Below are 17,162 nucleotides of genomic sequence, written 5' to 3'. Positions count from 1 at the left end.
CAATTGCATGCAACACTCAATAAACATAAACATAATTTTCAGGGTCGGAAGCATGGTCATACCGAAGTTGAAGCTAGTTCAAGGGACCGTGATAAATACATGTGGTTGCACTGCAGCAATAGACAACCACATGATCAAAAGCAATTGTTGCTTACACAAATCATTCCCAGCAATTGCTTGTATAAGTTGGTAAGACAAATGCATGGTATTTGTGCTTTGTTGGAAATTCCACTAAATTGTGAATGTCCACTTAGTAAAGAATCGCTTTTTCGTAAAATAAAAGAGAAGCTTGAATTTTTGTACCCCATAACAACTGCGGGTGATGTACTAGCTGTACAACAGTCAGAAATATACAAAAAACAAGCAAACAATCCGGCGCAGAAAAAAAATTTAGATGCTATGAACAGAAGAAATGATGAGAAGATAGCAACAAAAATGATATCAATTACAATCAAAACTATTGAAAGTACTTTAGATGACACCAATGATAAAACTGTGCGTTGTAAGGTTACGTTTGGTAGAGAACTGAATGCAGAAAGGAATTTCTCCGAGGAATTTCTGAATCGTCGAGAAAAACAAAGCTATGATTTTGAAGGATTCCAGAATGACATTATAGTTGAAAACATGGATAAATCAATCCAGAATATGAAAATACCAATTCGTTCTTCTGTGCTTGATAAACAAGACTTTGAAGACATCGAAAGCCTTGGATCTGTAGATTATTCATTGAAAACTGAATATAAGGAAAAAAACGACGATGTTTCCCCCAATCTTTGCGAAATGAGAATTAAAAATACTGATTCACTTGAAAAATCAACTGAAAGTAACACTGACACTAGTGAAACATCATTACAGAACAAAAACCCATCAAATATATTTGTAAAAAAAAAAGGTGAAGTGGTGTATTATAATGAAGGACATCGTTATGAGTTATCTCCAAAACTTGATTGGAAAACATTTAATATGATAATCAAACAATTGCTAAAATTTGATAAATCTATCAACGTTTCCGGTCTTTTTGCGAACTATTTAACTAATAATGATTTAGAATCACAAAGTCTTGTCGATTTTAGTACTGAAATTGAAGTGAAACATTCTACTATTCAAGACTTTTTGCAAGATTTTTTGAATCAATTTGTATTTTCAACACAACATAATGAGATGAATAGTATGCAAAATGATATTCAAATTTTGGAATACAATAAACATATAAGAATCAGCGAAGAATTCCAAAACAAAGGAGAACGCATAATTACTATGGAAGAGTCACAGAAATTGTATCCAAATGTTCCTCATCAGTGGCTCTGCAATGGGCGCTTGCTGCGGTTATTAGATCCTCTTAACGATTATAATTATTCAGCTTTTCACGATCAGTGGGAACGCGGACAGCCAGTATTGATATCTTACGTATCAAATAAAATGGATAAAAATCTATGGGTGCCTAAATCGTTCGGAAATGAATTTGGTGAAGAGACAAACGACCTTGTGAATTGTCTTAATGGTAAATTAGTGAAGGAACAAAAAATGAAAATATTTTGGGAAGGTTTCGAAAAAATTGGTAGTCGCTTATTGGATGAAAGAGACCGTCCGATGGTGTTAAAACTTAAAGATTGGCCTCCTGGTGATGACTTTGCGGAAATGATGCCGAGCAGATTTGCTGACCTAATGAAATGTCTTCCATTGGCTGAATACACGCGCCGTGAAGGACGTCTTAATTTGGCTAGCAGGTTATGTAGTTTTTTCGTGAAACCGGATTTGGGACCGAAAATGTACAGTGCTTATGGATCTGCATTGTATCCTTCCAAAGGCACAACAAATCTTCATCTGGATGTATCTGATGCTGTAAACGTGATGGTGTATGTTAGTGTTCCTCTGGATGTCGATAAAAACAAATATATCCGTAAAGTATATGATGCTGTCCAACGAGAAGAATGCGACATGTTTACTTATCAGAGAATTTGTGAGAATAACGAACTGCCGGGTGCCTTATGGCACATTTATCACGCTCAAGATGCTGACAAAATTCGTTCTTTGTTAAATAAAATAGAAGTTGAACGAGGTGGAAGCATAAAGGCAAATCACGATCCAATCCATGATCAGAAGTGGTACTTAGATGCCAATCTTCGCAAAAGATTGTTACAGGAGTATAATGTTCTTGGATATTCTATTGTACAGTGTGCTGGTGATGCCATATTTATTCCGGCAGGGGCACCACATCAGGTTCGAAATTTACATAATTGTATCAAAGTTGCAGAAGATTTCGTTTCCCCTGAAAATATTTCCTACTGTTTTAAATTAACAAATGAATTTCGCAATCTAACGAATACGCATTCAAATCACGAAGACAAACTTCAAATTAAAAATATAATTTATCACACTGTAAAAGATTCGATATCGTGCTTGGCCAATCCACTTATCATGGCTAAAAATGAAATAGATTTATTATAAATACTAAGTATAAAATAAAAGTGTCGCTTTTTTCTCTTCTCTCCCGAAATGACAACTGGCAAAATCGCACCAAATAACCTGGAAATACGCAAAAATTTAAACGACCATTTTTTATGGAGATGATTATTTAGACACGCGTTATTTTCTAGAACATTGCAGGTCAGAAACCGTCGGTTGTATGGAACAAAATGTCAGAGAATGAGTTGTAGGGAATTATCATGCCTCATATAAAAGTATACAGTGTGAAATATTGTTTTTCTGACAAAAAAAAAATAAAATAAACACTAAATTTGAATTAAAAAAAAATTATTTTTTTTCCTTTCTCGCATAATTACTATGGAAGAGTCACAGAAGTTGTATCCAATTGTTCCAATTGTTGCTGCGGTTATCAGATCCTCTTAAAAGGTATAGCAATCACTGCAAAAACTTAAGGTATAAAAGTGCTCAAAAGAGCCGAGTGTCGTATATCACTCGACTCAGTTCGACCAGCTGAGCATTCTGTATGTGTGAAATTTCCGACCAAAATTCATTTTTTGTGCCAAATTGTTGGTTTTCCACTGCAGATTATGACATATAAGAAAAGTTCTGTACTGACAAGGGGTTGTCTATAAACTACGTAAACTGAGGCAAATGTCTTGTGTTTTCGAATAAACGTAAATAACTCGTTAGTGGAACGAGCAAAGATGAACATACCGTGAGGCGCCCTAATTCTGCGCGGCTCTTAATTCTCCGCACTTAGTATCAAAATGTTGATGCTGTTTAGTAAAAAAGGAAACATAAGCAGAAAGTTAACAGTTAATATATGAGCCGTTGAGAACAAAAGTGGTACATGTGCCATTTTTACACTTTTTGGGGATTTTTGCATAAATTGATGCAGAACGTAATAATGTACTAGAACAGCGATTCTCAACCTAGGGTACGCGTACCTCTGGGGGTACTCGAAAGTACTTCATTTGTTTTTCAATATTGTTAAAACATGACTGTAGCAATCAAAGAAACCATAGTTCAATTTAAAACCTAAACAAGGCTACCATAACATGATCCACCACTACTCTCTCCCACTCTGCGAAAACATTCCAATCGATATGAAAAATATCGCCAAGGGGTACGCCAACAAAAAAAGGTTGAGAACCGCTGTACTAGATATCCAAGAAAAATCGAGATCTGTTAACCTAAACCAAAGTTATAGCCAACACAATTTTTGGTAATTAACATAATCACCATTTCGTTGAGAGCAAAAGTGGTACATGTTCAGTCTGTGCATGTTAGATGAATTGTAAGTCGAGAATCTTAGGATATGAAACAATCATGTCTTCAGCAAAGTTGGTCAAGTGATTGAGTACTGCTTTGGAATTTTCTCACTACGTGGCGCTAGTGTACCCGTGACTATTTTGAAAAAAGACAGAAAGCATTTTACCTATTTCAGTATCAACTCGTATGCTGTTACCAAATACATATACATTAGCACCACGAAGAGACAGAATTCCTTAACAAACAGGTCATCATTCTATAGTACTCAATCACTTGGACAACTCTGCTGAAGACATGAATGTTCTATGTCCTAAGATTAGAGAGCTATAATGCATCCTTCATGCTCACACTGGACATGTACCACTTTTGCTCTCAACGTTTTCTGGTTGTCATTATTTTTCCCATAGAACAAAAGTGGTACATGTTTTTCCATCAAAGTGTGTGTATGTTTCTCAACCGGAACTCGTTATGCTTTCATGTACTGTCCCTTGAAACCTTTTCAGCAATGATTCAGTGGAGTTATGATGGAAAAAATTGTTGAAAATAATTTACTATTTGAGTGTTTTCGTTTATCGCGTCTCCTGAAAAATTTACTCAATGGCACATGTACCACTTTTGCTCTCAACGGCTCAACACACTTCCAAACGTCATTTTTGAGAATCTGCTTTTGATTGATATTTTATTAACATTTTAATAGAAAGTGCGCAGAATTAAGAACCGCGCAGAAATAGGGCGCCTTACGATAATAGTAAAATGCTTTTTATGGCTTTGAGAGTTAGTTCGCTATTTGTCCGCAGAGATGGCGCACGAATCTAACTGTTGATAGGAACATCCTAGAGATATGGTTTCTTCAGCAAAGTTGTAAAGCTATTCAATTCAAACAAAACTACTGAAGACAAAACGATTTAGCAAATCTCGATTGTAGAGCCACCAAATCTTAATACAGTTTTCTACGGTCTTGTTGGTAAAAAACTGTTTTAAACGGTGCTTGATCAACTCAATGCAATCATTTATAACATTTTCTGTTCTAGGCTGTATGAACAAACTCACTAAATCGATTTTATTAACTTCCTCGTATGACATTGCGCGCTTCTCCGTGAAACACTTGAATAAAACTTCAGAACTGTAAGCACACAAAAAACTTTGTTTCCTCCACATACACAAGCAATCAGACCGACTCAAAGGTATTAACTAGAATCAGTCAGCCATAAAAGACATATGAGCCGCATGATTCAAGAGCATAACAATTGTGTGAGATTGTGGGTTTACGCGTGGTAGTAGTTGTGGGATTGACGGTTAACTCACTGGAATTTTGTGTATGAAAACCCTGACTGCAATGTTGGAAAGTTCGACCATGAGAACCTCCATTTGTTTATGCTGTATGCCGACATATCCGGTACACAGCTTCTACTTCGGCTGTAACTGACGTGTAAATGCCCAAATGCAAGCTCGAACCATTTGTTTAACTCTGGCGGTGATATTTGTGTTTGGTGAGAGAAGTTTGCATGTGGTGTTTCATGTAAAGGCCTAGAGTTAAACTTTGGCCGACTGAATTTCCGTCGATCTGGCAGCCATTCCAAAATTTCAAAGAACTAGCAACATTGCAAAAAATAAAAGTCATTACATGACTACTCGTATTTTCAGTTCCATAGTTTTTTGTTTCAGTTTGTTTTGCTACATATAGTAGTGAAAAAATGAAGTGCTGTTCTCTATTCTGTTCAAATCGAACATAACGAAATTTTGAAAATTTTCGATTCCTCACCAATAAAGTACATCGCTGAAAATGGCTTGAGTTTTGTGAATTACCGGAGGATTTTTTAATAACAGAAACGATACGTCCTTGTAGCGAAAGTCTGGCGTTTTGAAAATATCAATCCGAATAAAAAACCTAAATCAAATACCTAGCGGTCAGACCCAGCCTTTCTCATTCAAACTTATTCTTTGTAAAAATAGATTTACATGACCGCTTCAATCCAATAAATGTATATTCATTCTTTAGGTTCTAAAAAATTGATGTTGTAATCTATACATATAGAAATGCAGTCCGATCTGTCTGTCTGTCTGTCTGATCCATATAGGCACGAAAACTACCGAATCGATCGATGTGAAAATTTGTATGTAGGGGTTTTTGGTGCCGATAAAGGTTCCTGTGATAGTTTGAGACTCCTCCCTCTTCTGGAAGGGAGGGGTCTCATACAAATAAAACATGAATTTCTTAATCAACTAAATGGAACCAAATTTGGGAGGTAAATGTTTTTAGTGGTCAAAATTATGTCCATAATGTTTTGACAACCCTCCTTCGTTTGGAAGGGAGGGGTGCCATACAAATGAAACACAAATTTCTGCACATCTCGAGAACTAACCAACTAAATGGAACCAAATTTGACAGGTAAATGTTTTTAGAGGTTATAAATATGTGCATAATGGTTTGACACCCCTCCCTTTCCTATAAGGGAGGGTCCCATACAAATGAAACACAAATTTCACATAGCTCAAGAACCAATCAAGAAAATACAACCAAATTTGGTATGTGAATGTTTTTTAAGGGAACAAATATGTCCATAATGGTTCGACGCCCCTCCCTCTTATGGAAGCACATATCTCTGTACATCTCGCGAACTAATCAACTAAATAGAACCATATTTGGTAGATTAATGTTTTAAGTGGTAACAAGTATGTTCCCGACCTCAGGCAACATTTTGGATAGTAAGATGGCAACATTCGGTTTCTGGAAAACAGCCATTTTCACCGATTTCCACCCAATATAACAATATCCGGATCTAGAATGATACACAGGAGCTAAAATCGACCACAGATACCATTTTGAATTCTAAGATCGCAACTTCTGGTTTCTGAAAAACAGCTGAAAACGACCAAATACCACCTTGGTCGTGTTTCTTTAACCAGTATGACGTTCAAAATCCAGAAATTGTCTCCAAATGCCATTATGAAATCCAGAATGGCGACTTCCGGTTTCGGAGAAATAGCGGAAACGACCAAATACCACCCAATATGAGTATTTCCGGAATTGTAATGATGCACTGGAGCCACCAATCGACTTCAGACAACATTTTGAATTGTAAGATGGCAACTTCCGATGTCTGGCAAACAGCCGGAAATGAGCGAATACTATTCAATATGAATGTTTTCGGAACCAGAATTACGCATAGATGACAGAAATTGATTCCACAGGAAATTTGAAAGTCCAAAATGACGACTTTCGGTTTCTGAAAAACAGCCCAAAGTGACCAAATACCACCCAATATGAGTATCTCCGGAGCCAGAATGTTGCAAGAAGCTAAAAATTGACCTCAGACACCATTATGAATTGCAGGACAACTTCTAAGAAACAGTCGAAAATGACTGAATAATACTTTACATAGATATTTCCGTAATCGAGATGATGCATAGAAAGCAAACATTGACCTTGGACACTTTTAGTTTCTGGAAAACATCCAAAATAACTAAATACCTCCCAATATGGGTATTTCCTGTGTCAGATTGATGCCAGAAAATTTGCTGAAAATGACCGAATTCCACCCAATATGAATATATTCAGAACTAAGGTGATGTACAGAAGCCAAAAGTCGAGGATGTTGTCATTTCGATAAAAACAATCATTTCAAACGATTTGTTATGTGACTTCGATCATATCATATGGCCTGTTGGATTTACCTCCAGTCCAACACGAGATAGGGATGCTGAGCTTGCGTTATTGCCGCGTGAGTGGCCTAACCAGAGATTGCGCTCGCACTCGAATCAATTTCACCAATTGTGTCCAGCCGTGAACCACGCCGAATGTCTTGCAACTCAATCCGCCTCCTTGGATTGATGCAATGAATAGGGAAAACTAACACCTTGTTTAACTCCGCGAATTACTTAAACGCACTATTTTTATTCATCAAACGGTGGAAGTGTATTTTATAATTATATTTCTAACAGCTAATTTAATATAAGGATGGATCCAAGGCTAGTTATTAATTCCTGGCGGTCTTCCTGAGCCGCTCTTGTTGAAGATCGAAATGGGAGTGATGACTGCTGCTGACCCGAAAGTGGGCCAAGGTGAAATGAAGTCCAAGCGGCGATGTTTCATTCCCGAAGTGATCGTTGCACCTCCCGATTGATCCCGATACCGATCCTCCTCGATTGGCAGATCAGCAATCTCGCTCTCACGGTAGTGATAAGGGCTCACCACCACTTATCAGCAGCGCGCTCGGTAGAGGCTAATGATGATGATGATGGTTGGTGTGCGATTTTGCTGCTGTGACCGTCTTCAGTTCCCGTGTGCCGCTTGCTTTCGGATAAAGTAGCCTGTCTCTCGCATGTCGCTTATTTTCGGATATGCATGTAGTGGACTGTATAGTTGACTCCAACCAGGGATGAAGTATTGGGGTGACCCTTGTTGTTCACCAACATTCTCACCCACCCAGAAATAGCCAGATTTCTAAAAAGAATAATAAAAAACTCCTCCTCGACCGGGGTGGGATGGGAATTAGGGTTTATTGGTTCGCTCGACCAGAGCCTTCGTCGTCCTCGTCAAACTCTGCTGATGGTAAAATGCAAATTTTTTCTACGGGCCTAGTAAGAAAGCCTGTTGCGGTTTTGAGTGTCACTACTCGGACAACACCATCTTGGCCAGGATGGACCTTTTGAATCCTGCCGGTTTTCCATCGTAGCGGGGGTAAATTATCGTCCTTAATGATGACTAGTTTGCCTTCTTCAATTGGAACAGGTACTCGCCAACGTTTTATGTGAGATTGTAGTTGCGATAAATATTCTCTTTTCCACCTTATCCAGAAATTTTGAACATTTCTTTGTACCAGTTGCCAATGTTTTAAACGGTTGGTTGGAATGTCCAGGTAGTTCTGATCTGGGAGTGCTTGCAGAGAGGTACCGACCAAAAAATGTGCTGGGGTGAGTGGTTCTAGATCGTTGTGATCCTCGGAACTAGCAGTAATCGGTCGCGAGTTTAAACATCCCTCCACCTGAACAAGCAACGTGTTCATATCCTCCGGTGTAGCTGGGTTCTCCCCCAGCACTCTTAAGATGTGGTGCTTCGCCGAGCGAACTGCCGCCTCCCAAAGCCCACCGAAATGTGGCGCACTTGGGGGACTGAAATGCCATTGAACTCCGTCCTCTGCACAGTATTTAGCTACCCTTCCATGATGTTCCTTATTTTCTAACAAGCGCAGTAATTCTTGGAGTTAATTGCGAGCTCCGACAAAATTCGTACCGTTGTCGGAGTACAAATCCGATGGTCTTCCTCTCCGTGCCACAAAACGGCGAAGTGCTTGTAAAAATCTTTCTGTCGACAAATCTGACACAAGCTCAATGTGCACAGCCCTTGTGCAGAAACAAACAAAAATAGAACCGTAGGCCTTTACTATTGGTCGCCTGGGTGCAGGTCGCAAATATATTGGACCAAAATAATCCACACCCGTTTTTGAAAATGGACGTGCCACGTTTACTCGAGCCGCTGGCAAATCACCCATGAATTGCGGTACCGAAGTTGGGCTTGCTCGAAAACACTTTTGGCACTTGTGAACCGTCTGTCTCGCTGCATCCCTTCCTCTTAGTGGCCAATAGCGCAGTTTTACTATGCTCAAAAGTAACTGGGGTCCTGAATGGAGCATTCGCCCATGATAATATAAAAATATTAACTTCGTTAGATAATGACGTGCAGGTAGCACTATAGAATGTTTTGTATCGAAAGGTTCCTGAGCGTGCTGAAGACGGCCGCCAACTCTAATACGCCCATCCTGAGAAATTTTGGGATTAAGCCAACGCAACGATGATCGCTGAGAAACTGCTTCCCCCTTAGAAAGCGCTTCCCATTCCATCGGAAAACACTCTCTTTGAACTCGTTCGATAAGTGTTCGTTCTGCTTCTCGTAACTCTTCCGTTGTGAGGAATCCTGATGGGTACCTTTTCCCTCTCGAGCGAAACATTTCTCTGGCGCGTAGCCAAATTACCGTATGTCTCAGTAACTTTGAAAAGGAAGAAAATTTACCAAGATACCAGTCTGTAAATTCTGCTGTCGAAGATACTGTGGCTGCTATTATTGTCCGACGTCTCTCCTCCTCTGCTTCGTCGTCAACTTCATTAATTAGAGTTTTAGGCCAAAACCCTTGATTCTCAGCCAACCATGATGGCCCGTGCCACCAGAAATCATTGTGCAATATGTCCTTTGCGCTGATGCCTCTTGAAATCAGGTCTGCTGGGTTTTGGACTCCCGGAACGTGTCTCCAGGTATTTGGTGCCGTTAGACCTTGTATTTTGGACACTCTGTTAGCGATGTAGGTACTCCATGTAGTAGGAACTGCTTGAATCCAGCGCAGTACACACGTAGAATCGGTCCAAAAGTAGGTGGGTAAATTGAGCTTCAACGATTGTTGAATTTTGCCATATAATTTTGCTACCAGCTCCGCTCCACAAAGCTCTAATCTCGGTATCGTTTGACACCTTAATGGAGCAACCTTGGATTTTGAGGTTAACAGTTGTACAGCTACGTTCCCTGTTGAATCCATACTTCGGATGTAGACACACCCTCCATACGCCTTTTCTGAAGCATCACTAAAGCAATGAAGATATACTGTCACCGCTCCTGGGAGGATGACGCAACGATTGATGCGAATTTCGTTGAGCAAAGGTAATCTTAAATAAAACTTCCGCCAACTCTCACCCACCGTTAAAGGTAGCGGTTCGTCCCAGTCTAATCTGCTCCCATCCTTTGTTTGCAATGTCCACAATAGTTGCATGAATATTTTGGCTGATGTAATAACAGCTCCGATGAGCCCCAATAGATCGAAAAGCGTAGCTATGATCGAAAGGATTTGGCGTTTAGGAAGCTCTTCATATCTTTCCAGTGTCGGGATATTGAACTGGAATCTGAAAACGTCCGTTCTTGGCATCCAGGTCAATCCTAGTGTCTTCACAGAAGGGTCTGGGTCTAGATTTATACCACTCACATCGCTTATCGCTAGATTCTCCGTCGGAATTTCACGTAAAACCTCAGCGCAGTTCGATGCCCATTTACGAAGACGAAATCCTCCACTGTTCATCATTGCATCCAATTGCAGCCTTAATTGATGTGCCTCCTCCTGGTCGTTCGACCCCGTGATATCGTCATCCATATAGGTGTCTTCCATAACCGCCCTCACTACTAGAGGGAATCGTGCTCCTTCATCTCTTGCCAGTTGGGTTAATGTTCGTGTCGCAAGAAACGGGGCAGGCTTAGTTCCGTATGTCACCGTATTAAGTTCATACGTTGCTACTTCATCCGTGGGCGACGACCGCCAAAGAATACACTGCAGTGGTCTATCATCTGGCCTAATGAAGATTTGCCGAAACATTTTCTCAACGTCGGCGACCAACATAGTTTGCTTTGTTCTGCAACGCAATATAATCGAAAGTAACTCCTCCTGAATTACCAGTCCCACCAACAGCACCTCGTTTAACGAAATATTCGTGGAGGTCTTGCATGAAGCATCGAAAACGACGCGGACCTTAGTGGTCGTACTGGCCTCCTTCACCACGGGATGATGTGGTAAGTAGCATTGCTCTGCTGCTGCTCGTTGGGTTTCCTTAATCAACCGCTTATGCCCTAACTCTATATATTCGCTCATGAATGCCAAACATTGCTGCTTCAAATCAGAATTCCTTGCCAACCTCCGCTCCGTTCCTTGGAGACGTCGTAAAGCGATATTTTTTGATTCACCCAGACGAGTTAAGGCATCTTCAACCATTGGCAACGCAACCGTATATCGTCCGTCAGTGCCACGCTGTACTGTCTGTTTAAATATTTCCTCACATCGTTCTTCTTCCTTTGAATATGATCTTTTGAGCTCAATTTCCTCACAAGCTCAAAATTTTGCAACCAATTCCTCCAGTCCCTTCGTAGTCACGTGGCAGCTGACATGTGACGCCTGCTCGATCGATGACAGCCCGCCAGAAACCACCCATCCAAATACGGATTCATTCAATGACGGCATCTGCTCTCCCAATGTGATTTTTCGACCAGATACGAAGAAGTCGAAAAACGCCTCAATGCCTAGTACTAACTCTATTCCCATAGACACACAGAACGAAGGATCGGCGAGTTGAATACCTTCTGAAATACTCCATCCCTTCACATTTACCGTTGCCGTTGGCAAATGTACCGTAACCTTAGGTAACACGAGAAAGCCCATTTCCCGTGTAAAATCCGATATTCTTGAACGAATTGTTGCCTGAATCCGTTGTTTAACCCTTGTAGCTGCTTGTCTAATACCCAGAACAGAAATATCCACCTTTTTACGGTCTACCTTCAACCGTTGACTTAACTTCTCCGAGATGAAGTTACTCTCAGAGCCTGAATCGAGAAGTGCGCGTGCTGGTACTTGGTTGCCATGATCGTCCTCAACAAGAAGCACTGCAGTAGCCAGAAGAACCGTTGATTTGATAAACGTTCCAGAATTTGACACTGATGTGCTGGTAGCCACCATATTGACTATTTGGGACAAACTAGATGGCGTGGATGGTTGTTTTCTCGTAGTTGCAATTGGGGTAGCAGCGGTAGTAGTAGTACTTCGATTTTTGGAGGTGTTCTCCCTTTTCCGTTTAAAGCATACCATTGTATGATGACGACTCTTGCACGAGCGACAAGAATACTTAGACTGGCAATCTTTTGCTTGATGACCGAGTCTAAAGCAATTGCGACAAAGTGAGTGAGTGCGAACGAGGGCATCACGCTCTGTCACCGACATCCGCTGAAATGTCTCGCATTGGAATAGTAAATGGTTTGCCGAGCACACCGTGCATCGTATGCCGGACGATTGCACTGTGCTGTAACTAGTTTTAACCACCACTGGCCTCTGCCTTTGGGGTGGCAGTTGGTTACCTCCCTTAGTGTCCACCATTCTCGAAGGCAAACATTCCAGTACTTGAGTCCGACGGTGCAGAAACTCCAACAATTCCTTTACCGTATCCGTTTTCTGTGTAGCAGAAATCTCTTCCCATCCCCGGCGAGTTATCGGGTCTAATCGCGTTGTGAGAAGATTAGTTAGAAGTAGGTCCTTGTATTCAATCGGTTGCACTATCTGGTCAAGTGTTTGTACTATCCTTTCGAAACCTTCTAATAAAGCATGATGTTGGTTGGGGCATTCCTTAGAAACTGTTGGCAACTGAAACAGCGATTGGACCTGTCGCTTTTTCAATTGTTTGCTGTTGTCGTACCTTTTTAGCAGCATATCCCAAGCGATCAAGTAGTTTGATCTAGTAATTTGCAATGGGTCAACTAGACTCTTCGGTTCCCTTTGAAGGCAACCTTTGAGGTAGTGGAATTTTTCAACCTCCGGCAGATCCGCCTTACAATGGATAAGAGACGTGAACAGATCTCAAAAAATTAGCCATTCGTCAATGTTCCCGTCAAACGACTGCAGTTTGATTTGCGGGAGACGAACGTGGTCGAGCGAACCTTGCATTGTAGTATCACCTGCATGGGTGGATTGCTCCAACAGTGGAGGAGCTTGGTGTTCCTTAATTCGCTCCAACAGGAACGGCTTTGCACGATAATAACGGTTACTGAACTCTCTTCTCTCTTTGTCTTTTGGGTGGAAAATCGTCGTGTGATTTAATCTCGACAAGTGTCTCCCCAAATTTCTCCCACAATTCCTCGAGTTTTTGCAAACGAACTTCGATTTCAGTAATAGTGCTTCCATCCGGGAATTGCTTTCCCAAATATCATTGAAGGATGATTGAATTTCCTTCAATTTCGCTATCCAGCCTTTTAGGGACGGTGCCTTTTGTTGTAGCGGATCCAGCGGCGGCTGGCATGGTAACCGATTGTTATAAGCGGAAAAAATAGGTGGTGTAATATTCTGCGAACGATCCTAGCTTCGCCAGGCATATACTATTCTATATTTTACCTGACGGAATATATTGTTGCACTCCAAGCGAATGTGAATTTGTGACCAATAGCGAAATAAGTGGCGATGCGGTGGGTTTGTTCCGAAATAATCTCGAATGATCGATAGAAACGGGAAATCGAGGTGGAAAAGCAAGCATGTAGTATCAATAAAAGCCCAGGCCACGGCTGGCCATATACTGTTGAATCTCACCTGGAGAAACTAACAGCGCAGCAAATTACAAAGTATGTTTAAGTAGCAAATGTATCGTACATTGAAAAGTTGTCTCCGTAAGTAGCCTCATAGAACCGCATATAGGGTAGAGTAGTATAAAGCACAACGCACCGTCGAAGAGGATATTTTATTATAACTGTGAAGCATCCGAGCCTAGCTTCGGCGAACATATACCATCAATTGTTCACTAACCTGGAAAACCTTGCGCTTCCTCTTCTTGATGATAGGTTTCAGACTATTTCCTTCCAATCCTTCCAATTAGTGGTGGGATTTATCCAACGTCAACCGTTATCCAATATTAGTGCCGACAGTGCAGGAAAGTAACTCGATGTGCAAGGCAATGATGTTCGAAAACGTGTGTTAGTATTGCATAAACGATAAGCTTCGGCTGGACATATGGTAGTGGATCAACTCACCTGAGAAAAATCTCTTGGCGCCAATGTCCAGTTAAGCGATGGCGGATGAGAAGCGTTAGAAAATATGCGATGGCGGAACAACCTTTGTTCCTCAATACTCCAATAAACTTCAACGCCCAAAATGGCGTCGTCCCGTAAATGAAGGAGTCGCTCCAAAATGCTATGGCGAAAGCCCAGCTTTGATGATCCGGATCAGTCCTCGATCCGGCTCGAAGGACCAATATGTTGGGTTTACCTCCAGTCCAACACGAGATAGGGATGCTGAGCTTGCGTTATTGCCGCGTGAGTGGCCTAACCAGAGATTGCGCTCGCACTCGAAACAATTTTACCAATTGTGTCCAGCCGTGGACCACGCCGAATGTCTTGCAACTCAATCTGCCTCCTTGGATGGTTGCAATGAATAAGGAAAACTAACACCTTGTTTATCTCCGCGAATTACTTAAACGCACTATTTTTATTCATTAAACGGTGGAAGTGTATTTTATAATTATATTTCTAACAGCTAATTTAATATAAGGATGAATCCAAGGCGAGTTATTAATTCCTGGCGGTCTTCCTGAGCCGCTCTTGTTGAAGATCGAAATGGGAGTGATGACTGCTGCTGATCCGAAAGTGGGCCAAGGTGAAATGAAGTCCAAGCGGCGATGTTTTATTCCCGAAGTGATCGTTGCACCTACCGATTGATCCCGATACCGATCCTCCTCGATTGGCAGATCAGCAATCTCGCTCTCACGGTAGTGATAAGGGCTCACCACCACTTATCAGCAGCGCGCTCGGTAGAGGCTAATGATGATGATGATGATGATGATGGTTGGTGTGCGATTTTGCTGCTGTGACCGTCTTCAGTTCCCGTGTGCCGCTTGCTTTCGGATAAAGTAATAAAGTAGTCTCTCGTATGTCGCTTATTTTCGGATATGCATGTAGTGGACTATATAGTTGACTCCAACCAGGGATGAAGTATTGGGGTGACCCTTATTTTTCACCAACATGGCCGATTCGTCGTGCATTTGCAGACTTTAAACACATCGCAAGGAATCAATGAATTTGGAACGTTCAAATAGTACGATACCATATTTAAATTATGTTGAGGCCACATAATTCGATCAAAGCAGGTATAGTTTTAAATAGTCTTTGAATTTCTTTTCTTTCCATAACTTTTGAGCCACATATCAAATTGATATGAAATTTGTTATTTGTGAGTTCGAGAGATGACTCGTTCGTATGACACTAGTTATATTCAAATAAGTCATGTAATCTTCGAGATAATAGACTTTAGTTGTTTTATTAACAATTAAATACATAACGGTTGTTTAAGTTCGGTTAAATGAAGTGGGAACGTATAGGGCAGCCAAACTTTGAAACCAAGTGTTCAATCATAATTTATCAGTTAACCCTTAACTAGCCCGCTCATCTAATAATATATATATATATATATATATATATATATATATATATATATATATATATATATATATATATATATATATATATATATATATATATATATATATATATATATATATATATATATATATATATATATATATATATATATATATATATATATATATATATATATATATATATATATATATATATATATATATATATATATATATATATATATATATATATATATATATATATATATATATATATATATATATATATATATATATATATATATATATATATATATATATATATATATATATATATATATATATATATATATATCAAATCGGTTGTGTAGTTTCTGAGATAATGAAGTTTCGTGATTTTTACATTTCGGTACATTACAGACGAAGTTAGAGTTCGATTACATTAAATTTTAATAGGGTGTTATGAGGCAGCTAGACTTATCATTTGACACTAAATTTGTGCGAATCGGGTCAGTCATCTCTGAGAAAAGTGAGTGAGTTCAAGTAGTCTTCGGAATATGTTCCTTTTCATAGCTGGATTTCACATTTTTGAACATAACAGGCAAAGTAATAGTCCGATTGCAAAACAAATCAATAGGGTCTTATGGGGCAACTAGACATTCCATTTGACACTGATTTTATGAAAATCGGTCCAGCCATCTCTGAGAAACATGAGTGAGATTAAACAGTCTTCAGAACACGTTTCTTTACAAAACTTTTGAACCACAAGTTTAATATTTATAAAATTCAAAAGTTAAGGGTTTTTCAGGTAGCCCATTCATTTGAGACCAATTTTGTTCAAATCAGTTGTGTGGTTTTAGAGATAATGATGTTTCATGATTTTTACAATTCGATACATAACCTCTAAACTAAAAATCCGATTACAATAAAATTTAGTTGGGTCTTATAAGACAACTAGACCTTTCATTTGCAATTAATTTCATGAAAATCGGTCCAGCCATCTCTGAGAAAAGTGAGTGAGAATAAAAATCTGCACATACACACACACACACACACACACAGAAAATGCCCAGCTCGTCGAGCTGAGTCGAGTGATATATGCCATTCGGCCCTTTGGAGCACTTTTATATCTTCGGTTTTGCAAGTGATTGCTATACCTTTCTAGGAGAAAGGTAAAAATGTTTGCAGTTCCACTTTAAATACGATGATTTATGCTTCGCGTCGGAGAATAAGCACTAAAAGTTACCGGGACCTGTGTATAAGTTTGTGGCTCAGTGAGACACCGGATAATATGTCGATTGATTACGCTCACTCCAAACAAGCTACATAATGTCCGTTCAAAATTCCATGTATCACCAACAGCCGTAGTAACTCAGAATCTCATCACATATTATCTTATGTATGTGATGTCATCCAGTTGTCAACAGTGAGGAAAAACAAAATTAAAAATTAATCAGAAGCAAAAGATCAGAGACAATAGAAAGGAGGTCTATGGCGTTATGATTTTTGTAACCATTTAAAAATAAAATATCGTGAAGACTTTTGGA

At 39.7% G+C, this 17,162-nt stretch overlaps 1 protein-coding gene across 2 annotated transcripts in view; it reads left to right on the top strand.

Moving 5' to 3' along the window:
• LOC129726705 (probable JmjC domain-containing histone demethylation protein 2C) overlaps positions 1-17,162 on the top strand; it is a 210,754-nt gene that overhangs the window by 154,134 nt on the left and 39,458 nt on the right. Inside the window, exon 9 of one of the 2 annotated variants that reach the window (XM_055683706.1) lies at positions 43-2,737. The exons of the other annotated variant lie outside the window; for it this stretch is intronic. Within the exon in view, the coding sequence (XP_055539681.1) occupies positions 43-2,448 (2,406 nt within the window). The 3' untranslated portion in view covers positions 2,449-2,737. Of the gene's footprint in view, positions 1-42; positions 2,738-17,162 lie in introns of those variants that run through there. 2 annotated transcript variants of the gene reach the window in all.

This window comes from Wyeomyia smithii, chromosome 3 (genome assembly GCF_029784165.1).
Source record: "Wyeomyia smithii strain HCP4-BCI-WySm-NY-G18 chromosome 3, ASM2978416v1, whole genome shotgun sequence".
In the NCBI taxonomy this organism is placed as follows: domain Eukaryota; kingdom Metazoa; phylum Arthropoda; class Insecta; order Diptera; family Culicidae; genus Wyeomyia; species Wyeomyia smithii.
Note: the sequence above shows the minus strand (reverse complement) of the source record. Positions and strands in the feature narration are given on the sequence as shown.